The 10,764-nt window shown below is 36.7% G+C and overlaps 1 protein-coding gene across 1 annotated transcript in view; it reads right to left on the reverse strand.

Annotated features, from left to right (window-relative positions):
* Positions 1 to 862: 862 nt before the first annotated feature.
* Positions 863 to 10,764, reverse strand: part of yy1a (YY1 transcription factor a) — a 51,238-nt gene continuing 41,336 nt past the window's right edge. Inside the window, exons 4-5 of the mRNA XM_043697421.1 lie at positions 3,838 to 3,996; positions 863 to 2,325 (exon numbers count right to left, since the gene is read on the reverse strand). Of these exons, the coding sequence (XP_043553356.1) occupies positions 2,143 to 2,325; positions 3,838 to 3,996 (342 nt within the window). The 3' untranslated portion in view covers positions 863 to 2,142. The remainder of the gene's footprint in view (positions 2,326 to 3,837; positions 3,997 to 10,764) is intronic.

Here is a 10,764-nt window from a genome sequence, read left to right on the forward strand (position 1 = left end):
CAAATGGCTATTTATTTTACATTAAATATCAAATTCATGGTAGAACATGAACAATTTCTTTGAAGCAACTGCAAGTAAAAAATGCATACTATATACATGTCAATTTCATAGCAATTCACTCAAAGATAATGAAATCACACAGACACGACCAATAATGAAAATAGCATGAGAAAGGAGCAGCTCTTCATTTTTTTTTCTAAATTAACAGCTCTTATAATATATAAAGGTACTAATCATTGCTAATCTATCCATAGTAGCAATCCTGGAAATAAGTGCCATATTCAAATATGGACAGAAATTTTAAATAAAAATTCTGATTAAATATTTAATTTGAACTTTTTTTTTTAGAACAACTTTTGCAAAAGATTCAGTAAAGGAGAAAAAAGTTGTATTATATTGGGCACTATTTATTTCTTGGTCTTTTCTAAACAGTAGAGTTGCTCCTCTCTATGTAGAGACTTATTAAAACTAGTAACTTACCCTCGTTCATTAAAATAGACTTTGTGCATCATCCCTAGAAGAGATCTTACAAACTTCCTTCCAAGTTCTTTCAGAGAAGATGCACACTCCATCTCATTTGAAAAAAGAAACTAACCCACATTAGCAATGTGATGGGAAATATGTCGGTGACTTTTTAAAATAATCTTTTCACCTAAAAGAAAAATTCTGAAGCCAAATAAATTTATATTCTATACGGATATAATTCTTTAAAAGAGCAATATCTCAAATTGCTTGGGAAGTTAAGAAAATAGTTGTTCTTGATCACGTTACCTTACAACAATTTTGTTTGTTTTACATGGAATCATGACTAATAAAAAGACGTAAATGTAGTTAATATCTAATACAAAACCTTCCCGAGCACTTAAAAACAGAAACAATTTATTTTCAAAGTCAACCTACAGCACTTACAATTTCAACCGCACAGAGGAGTTTCACCTGGAGTCACACCTTTTCCACCCGAATATAGTTACCAGTGTTTGAGAATTTCAAAAACACTCCAACATTTGCAGCAAAGTGGATAAGCTAAGTAAGATCAGGATTAAGTTGCACAGGAAACTATAATCTCCATTAGTGTTCTACACACAAATTCTTACTATAGGTATGTCCTGTTTACATTTTCTTACAGATTATTTAATGAAAAACAGCTTCTCATGTTAGATTTAAAGTAGGAGAATCACAATGCTCTGCAAATCACTTTCTAACAAGTGCTTGCTTCAGGACCACAACTTTATTGTTGGCCTTTATCTAGTACATGGGATGTACATATTAACAGGTGTTAATAAAAGGTCAGTGCCTGCACAATACATCTACTAATGGAACCGAGCATTGCTTTTTTTTTTGCATAACACAACTGAAAACAGGCTCTAATAGAAATTACATTAGACTTTAGCATCCGGCAGTACATTTCAAAAAATAAACAGTGTGACTAAAACGGTTTTAAGTTGATTAACACCATTGAATCACGGTACTATAATTTTTATACTACATGATTTCATTACAGTATACAATACAATTATACAAAATGAGTTAACATCAAAGAATACAACCAAATTAAGATTGCAAACAAAAAAATCTCAAAACTTTATACAGGAAATAACTCTGAAATATGCATGTAGTACAGTTACTGCCAACTCTATGATTCTGAAGAAACTATTGCAAGCAAAAAATTCAAATTTCAAAAAAATCACATAGCATCTGCATTACTAGCATATCCAAATGAGTGTACAATATGCACACCTGGAAAATACAAAATTAAAAATGTGAATTGCTCTAAGCACTGGGAGAGAGTGTCTCATATATATATATATACGAATGCTGAAGTAAGTCCAATTTTTAGCACTGTCAGGTAGACGTTTGATAAATGCAAGTTCATCAGGGCATCTTCTCCCCCCCGAGTAAATGTGTTGGTTAGAAAACACCTAGGTGTTATTGAAACAGGAAAACAGGACAAAAACAGGAAGAGCATCCTAGCATCATCATCTCCAACTTTTTGACTACTTTATCAAAACAAGTCTTTTTTTTATTATGCAAGAGTTATTTAAAATTCTTCTCTAGAAATATACAAAGGGAAGGTCAACATTATGCCCAAATATGGTCATATAATGCCCTGTTAAGGACAAGGTTCTTCCCTCCTGGAGAAATCTATTGGTTGTTTTTGGCCTTGGCATGTGTTAAGATGTGAGACTTCAGATTAGTTGACTGGGCAAACTTCTTGTTACATCCATCAAAAGGACAAACATAGGGCCTGTCTCCAGTATGGATTCGCACATGAGTGCGTAAATTGAAGTCCAGTGAGAAGCGCTTTCCACATCCTTCAAACGTACACTGGTTCAAAAGAAAACAAAAAAAATTACATTTTACTGGCAGAAAGAGATTCGCATGGTTTCTATTAAAACAAAAGAAAACACACAGAACATAAATTAAAAATAAATTATACCTCAGGCTTAAATTTGACAGACTAGGAAGAAACAGGATAGGTATGGATTACTGTTTCATGGGTTGAACACCCTAAATGGAAAATTCTCTATTTTATGTTACAAATGCTTGTAGAATACCTTATAACTGTACAGCCATTTCAAATCCTCTGAGATTTGATGCCCAAGTCAGAGTGTTGCACAAGCAGATTGTAAGTTCCACCATACGCATTTGCACATACTAACAAATTAATTGAAAGTGGGCAAGTCAATGTCACAGGACCTTTGCTGAGCAGAGACACTGGGCTCATCGATCTTTGACAGGCCCATGTCCAGGTCTCTTGATGTGACAAAATGATCTTCAAATACACAGCATTATCCAACATTCAATTTAAAATTTCTGACATACTGAGGTAATGACATTTTCAGCTTAATATTGTTACTACGTGGGGAAAAAGATATCTAAAAGTAGAAAAAGTGCCCTTGCTACACAAAGTCCATCAAGCCAGTAGTTGTGACAGAGGAGAACTTTTTTAGCATGATCTACAGTTAAGTCACTAGAATTGAACTGGATTTATATTGAAAAAAGTTTAAAATGATATTTATTCATTCATGTCCTGGCTGGACTAACATTTGTTGCTCATCTGTTCGATAAGATGACGGTGAGCTGCCTTCTTAAACCATTGCAATTTATTTGCCATATGTACATCAACAATACTGTGAGGGAATAATTTCCTGGTTTGGAATTAGTGATACTGAAGGAACACAGACATACTTTCAAGTCACTGAGTGGCTTGGAGGGAAACTTGCTGGTGGTAGTGCTCCATACATCTTGTCCTTTTAGATTGCGATGGTAATGAACTTGAAAAATGCTGTAAAGGAACCTTGATGAATTTCTGTGGTACATCTTGCAGACTGCATACAATGCTACCACTGAACGTCGGTTGTACAGGGACAGTGGATCGTGTCAAGCTTCATAAGTGCTGTTAGAACTGCACTCATCCAAGCAAGTGGGAAATATCTCATCATGCTCCTGACTTGTGCCTTGCAAATGCTGGATGGGCTTTGGCGAGTCAGCAACAGAGTTACTCACTGCAGACGTTTGAGCCTCGGCCCTGATCTTGTGGTCTCAATATTTATATGGTCTAGTTCAATTTCTGTCAACGTATTGATTTGCTAAATCAGTAAAACTTTCAGGAGCTTTCGCAGTGTAACAGAACAAATCATATGTTTGAACTTTTACTTGTTTGAAATCTTCAGGTTGTTCAAATACAGAGGCAATGTTGAATTGCTTACTTTTGTAATTATCAGGAATAACATCTCTTCACAATTTCTAAACACTATATCCACCAATGCATAAAATTCTATACTGACAATTAAATTATCAGTTAGAAGAAAGCTGACAATAGTTAAGAGGTTTTACCTGGAATGGTTTTTCACCAGTATGAACAAGCTGATGTCGCTTCAGTTTTGAACTCTCCACAAAAGCTTTTCCGCACTCAGCACAAACATGTACTCGGGGGCCGTGGGTATGCAAATGCTTTCTCATGGCAGAGTTATCTCTAAACATTTTCGTGCAACCCTGAAAATTTAACATATTTGTTAACTGTTGGTAATAAGCTACAACAAATTAAACCAAGATACCAAAGTACTAAGACTATGGAGATCAGTTTTCCAATAAGCTGATAATACTCATGCTATTTCTCAAGTGAACTGAATTTTCTCCTATTATATATTTACCACATACAATATTGCAAGCAAGTCTTAACAGCTGGATTGTCCACCCGAAATTCTAAAACTGATTAGTTGTGTAGAACTGTACATTCGTGCTAGGGGTAAAATTATTCAACAAATGTAGAACCAAAATACTGGTCAATGTGATGCATAAAAACATCACAATAAGAAGGTGTGTCCATGATAAATAATAATCATTTACCAGCAAGATAACTTTACAATATCTAAATTATTACATTCAAGGTATAGTGCAAGGATAAATCTTCTAAAACTGAATTAAATGGAGTTGAGTAAAGGAACAAATTACAAAATGATCCAAGTTGGCCATAAAAACATTATGATCCAGCCCTCCTTGCTTTTACTTGTAACTTGTGTCCTGCAAAGCTACAATGACAGAAGGCAGTGTTTCTAGACAACAGAAAAAGCACCGGCTGATAGAAATTTCAAACAACTTGCATTCAACAGTCACCTAATTTTTTTTAAAAAAGTGATTCATGCACCATCTCTTCTGCCTCCAGATCACACTAAGACAGTGCTGCTCCTTGCTGATAAAAGATCATAGTTTGCTGAATCAGAATTATTGAAATTTGTAACACGCTATGGGAAAACTACGACCTTGCAGACATTCAATGGTCCAGCACCTATCAGGCTCAATTTAAATTATCTATTCTCTTCAAGTTTGTTCCAGGAAGCAGTCATTTATCCTAGTATAGAGGGGTATGAGTCCAGGAGGAAAGTTTACAAAAGGTAAGCAATGCTGTGAATGGCACAAAGATTTTAACAGATGTTTAATACACGGGCCAGTTGAATATACTTGTAATTTGCTCGATGCTCCATAATAATGCAAAATCAACTGTGTAGGCCTACTGCAATCAAGTCTTTCACCAGAGGTTCATTTTCAAAGATTGGACGCAAACATTATAAACTGTTTTTACCCCCAAATGTAATATTAGTTTAATTTACATCAAATAACTGACTCGTCAGTAACTTGATTCAAATTACATCCTTAATAATGATACTCATTCAAGTCCATTCCATTTTTTAAACTCCATTTTTCATGGGATTTGGGCATCACTGGCAAGGTGAGCATTTACCACCTATCCATAATTCCCCTTAAGCTTAATGGTTTGCTCGGTGGTTTCAGAAAGCACAATAGTCATACATTGCTGGGTCAGGAATCATACAAACGTTACACCAGGTAAGAATGACCAATTTCTCTCTTTCAAAAAAAGGACATTAATGAATAGTTTTAATTTAACAATAATTATACTTTCACGATCATCATTACTGAGGTTAGCTTTGTACCCCAGATTTATTTACTGAGTTCATATTCTATCAGCTGCCAAAGTGGGATTTGAATCAGTGTTCCTATATCATTAGCCTAAACTTTTAGGTTATAACATTACTACTATGGCATCATCTCCTCTCAACTTCTCCCCAAAATATATTTTTTTAAATATCTGAGGCAGATTAAGCCAATATTAATTCTTAGATACTGTACTGCAATACTATCACTCCACTCTGGCTGCGAATAGTAAACAGAATTTCTCAAACCAAGAAAAACATGTAAAATACTGTACTCAAATTCTTCAGACTTGATACAAATTAAATGCTTTTGTTTCATTTTTGTAATAATTCCAAAGTACTGCCTTCTTTTTAATTAACTGGCACCTATAGGACTAGGAGTGTGCCAGTTGATTAAATGTTCTAGACAATCAAGAGATGCACATAATCAATGTAAAAAGACATGCTAAGTAATGGAAACGTAATACATCACTGTTATAGTTTATTTATAGCATGAATCACAAATAAAATGCAACCATGCCTTAAATAAAAGTTACTGGCAGAGATCTTTCTCACATGTACTCTCAAATGACTACCCAGACCCTGTGGTAGATCACAGTATTTGAGAAGTTGACTCAAAATTGAATCAACTGTTGATATTTTGTGTGAATATTCAATTGAATTACAAGTATATTTACATTGAGGTAATTAAACTTTAAAAACTATAATAACTGGAGACTATAATAACTATAATACTGTAAACTTCACGGTATGAGAATTATAATTTGTCAGTTTATCAAGAGTGCCGGCTAAAACAAAGAATGCTTATAGTAACAAAAATTATGACCCAGATTTGCTTCATTTCAGCACTCTTCCTACTGAATCAGATAGTTGTGCTTTCACATCTCACTTCAGAGACCCGTGGCCATAATCCAAGCTCACGTTAGTGCTAGACTTACAGGTGTCAATGTATCAGTGCCCTATCCGACCTCTCATTTGGGCCTAAAATAGGCTACTTTTAAAAGAAAACCAGGATGACCTGCAAAGTTCCAATAGGATGAATAGATGCGTTGACAATGCAAATTCTTCTTTATGGCAACACAAGCTTCTATTACTTTTAACAGGTAAGGTGGCTCAGTGGTTAACACTGCTGCCTCACTGCTGTCGCCCCAGGCTCGAATCCAGCCTTGGGCGACTGTGTGGAGTTTGCATGTTCTCCAAGTGTCTGTGTGCTCTGGTTTCCTCCCACAGTCCAAAGATGTGCAGGTCAGGTGAATTGGCTGTGCTAAATTGCCCATAGTGTTAGGTTCATTAGTCAGAGGGAAATGGGACTGCGTGGGTTGCTCTTCAGAGGGTCGGTGTGGGCTTGTTGGGCCGAAGGGCCTATTTCCACACTGTAGGGAATCTAATCTAATCTAAAAAAAAGGTATAACTGTAATACCATCTACGTTGGTAGTGCTGTGGCACAAAATTAAAGGTCTGTCCTTGAGACTGACCAACTAAAAATTTGCATTTTTAAAAAATAATAGCAATTATTACATAAACATAAAATATACATCTATTACTCCACATGATATTTTATTAAAAGATACAAAACAAAATCTTCGAAAGTAAGAGAAAATCAGCTTCTCAAATCTCTTTGCATAACTAATCTTTCAGTCCTGGTATCAAGTCAGTGAAGCTACACTAACTTTTCCATTGATTTTAGATCCTTCCAATCAATGGAACCTTTCTAAACCAATCTCAAGATTGTTCAGTAGATTACACATTTATGTTGGTTCAAAAAAGTACCTTTGTACAAAATGCAGCAAGGACAGGTTGGCAACCTTACTTCAAAATTAATCCTTTACTAAAATTATACCACAATTTAAAAAAATATATATTCGGGTTTTGTTTTGATTTTTCTTTCTAGAGACCAGTTTACACTGGCCTTATTTTTTAATAGCTGTGGTTGAGCATACAAAGATACCTTTTAAAATTGTTCTCATTTTATTTTATCTATTTGTACTGATAACATACATTACTTCACATTTTCTCTCATTTTAAACTGCAACAGTTTAGCTGTTGGCCTGCTTGTATCCTGTCACAAACCTCAATTTGGTTTCATCAGTATTACTGCCAGAATTCATAACTCCAGACCATTTACAAAAAAGAAACACAAACCTTTTGGAACAGCCATCAGACCTTCTTAATTCAAATTTTTTTTTAGCCTTACTACTGAACTAGCATTTCTGTAATTGTTTGTCTTTTGCTCATGTGTCAAACCCTTATTACTTTTCATGTGAACTTGATTTCCCTGCCATACACAAATTACATTCACTTGAGCAAAATCAAAACAACAATTTCAGTAACATCTAAAACACTCAAAGGTTCTAATCACTGAACATTCTATCTCCATGAAACTGATCTGACTATTGAAAAATCAAACAAATTGATTCAAAACAAATGAGTACATATCTAGGATAATTAATTAAGTAATGCAGTGCTGAAATTAATGCAATTGAAAAGAATAAAAGTTAAGAATCTGATATTTCAGATTTTCCTATCCCAATATTTTTATAACAATCATTGCCAGAGTTTCAAGCAAGAAAACTAGGCTACTGAACACACTTTCCTGTACAATTAGAGTACCTCAAGAATCCAAAGAAACACTAGAAAATCAGAAGGCAGAATGATTTAACAGAAGTTATAATTCCTAGATTTCAAACACTATACAAATGTGTTAGAGAAAACATAACCAAGTTTAAACATCATCCGAGAGGCATCTTAGCACATATTTCAGTGATTACGATCCAAAAAAAAAACCTGAAAGCTAACACACTTGCCCTGGTTTAACTAAATTTCCAATAGAATACAAGTTAAAACATTTTTTTGATAGAACAGTGTAAAGCAAAACAAGATCAGCCTGCAATTTAATACTGCACCATTCAGATTCAACTCAGTTTTATCAAAGATCTCTGTCCAGAATTAAAAATAAACAACTTCAAACTGGCAAAATATGTTGGCTATCAATCTGGACAACTATGATAATTGAGATGTCTGGCTAACTCAAATTACTCTGCTCATACTGAACCACAGAAATCAGCTATGCATCAAACAACGTACGAATCCCTGCAAAGATCTATTAATTAGCCAGCGGATCATAGTTTCATAATCTTTTCACACATATTCAAAATTCCTATTTGTACAGTTTAAACAGCAAATGAGGACATCGATCAGGAAAAGCAAGATGTTCTTGCTCATAGTGCCTAAGTAACTCTTCTGCAGATATTGCAGAATGAGCTGTTTCCAAATTTAGTACAGGTCACTCATGAAGAGACCTGTCTCCAGGAACATCAGGTAGAGTGTCAATGGGGTTAGCCTATACTTATCTCATTTCACATTAGGGGTCAATTAAATGCGGTTCCTCTTCCAAAAAATCGCGTGTAAAAAAACTTCAATCTCCAATATTGCATGTGTCACCTATGGCTATGGCTCAGTACAGCTACTTCAGTCAGAAGATTTTATGCTTTAATCTCACTTTAGGGACTTTAGCCGAAGATGGGATGTACACGTATTTAGAAAGGCAAGGACTGATTAGGGATAGTCAACATGGCTTTGTGCATGGGAAATCATGGCTCACAAACTTGATTGAGTTTTTTTGAAGTAGTAACAAAGGATTGATGAGGGCAGAGTGGTAGATGTGATCTATATGGACTTTAGTAAGGCGTTTGTCAAGGTTCCCCATGGGAGACTGGTGAGCAAGGTTAGATCTCATGGAATACAGGGAGAACTTGCCATTTGGATACAGAACTGGCTGAAAGCTGGAAGGCAGAGGGTGGTGGTGGAGGATTGTCTTTCAAACTGGAGGCCTGTGAACCAGTGGAGTGCCAAAAGGATCAGTAATGGGTCCTCTACTTTTTGTCATTTACATAAATGATTTGGAGGCGAGCATGAGAGGTAGTAAGTTTGCAGATGATACCAAAATTGGAGGTGTAGTGGACAACGAAGAAGGTTACCTCAGATTACAACAGGGCCAATGGGCCGAGAATTGGCAGATGGAGCTTAATTCAGATAAATGCAAGGTGCTGCATTTTGGGAAACAAATCTTAGCAGGACTTATACACTTAATGGTAAAGTCCTAGAGAGTGTTGCTGAACAGAGAGACCTTGAAGTGCAGGTTCATAGCTCCTTGAAAGTGAAGTCGCAGGTAAATAGGATAGTGAAGGCGGCGTTTGGTATGCTTTCCTTTATTGGTCAGAGTATTGAGTACAGGAGTTGGGACGTCATGTTGCTATAGTACAGGACACTGGTTAGGCCACTGTTACCAGGATTGGAGGATTTGAGCTATGGGGAGAGGCTGAATGGGCTGGGGCTGTTTTCCCTGGAGTGTCGGAGGCTGAGGGATTACCTTATAGAGGTTTACAAAATTATGAGGGGTATGGATAGGATAAATAGACAAAGTCTTTTCCCAAGGGGTCGGGGAGTCCAGAACTAGAGGGCATAGGTTTAGGGTGAGAGGGGAAAGATATAAAATGGACCTAAGGGGCAATGCTTTCACACAGAGGGTGGTTCATGTATGGAATGGGCTGCCAAAGGAAGTGGTGGAGGCTGGTACAATTGCAAATTTAAGAGGCATTTGGATGGGCAAATGAATAGGAAGGGTTTGGAGGGATATGGGCAGTGTGCTGGCAGGTGGGACTAGATTGGGTTGGGGGCCGGCATGGATGGGTTGGACCGAAGGGTCTGTTTCCATGCTGTACATCTCTATGACTCTATCTAGGCCAACAATCCAGTGCAGCACTTTGTAAGCACAAACTATTGGAAGTGAGATCTTTTGGACAAGGTATTACACTGATGCTATGCATCCATTCGAATGGATGTAAAAATTAGGCTGTAGTTCATCTCAAAATGTGGCAGCAGACGGGATTTAAGGATGGTGTGTTGCTTTCCTGGTGCTAGAGTGAAAGACATCGCGGACAGAGTGCAGGAAATCCGCAAGGATGAGGGTGAAGAGCCACAGGTGGTGGTACATGTCGGCACAAATGATGTCGGGAAGAAGAGGAGGAACATACTACAGCGAGACTTCGGAGAACTAGGAAGAAGGCTGAAAAGCAGGACGTCCAAGGTGGTTATCTCCGGTTTGCTTCCAGTTCCTCGGGCTAGTGTGGCCAGAAACAGGGAGATAATGGACTTGAACGTGTGGTTGGGGAACTGGTGCAGGAAGCAAGGATTTAAGTTCTTGGATCACTGGGGTATATTTTATGGTAAGCATGAATTCTACAAGAGAGATGGCTTGCACCTTAATAGGTTAGGGACCAGCATTCTGGCAGGCAGGTTTTCTACTGCAACA

Source organism: Chiloscyllium plagiosum, chromosome 10, assembly GCF_004010195.1.
Source record: "Chiloscyllium plagiosum isolate BGI_BamShark_2017 chromosome 10, ASM401019v2, whole genome shotgun sequence".
Lineage (NCBI taxonomy): Eukaryota > Metazoa > Chordata > Chondrichthyes > Orectolobiformes > Hemiscylliidae > Chiloscyllium > Chiloscyllium plagiosum.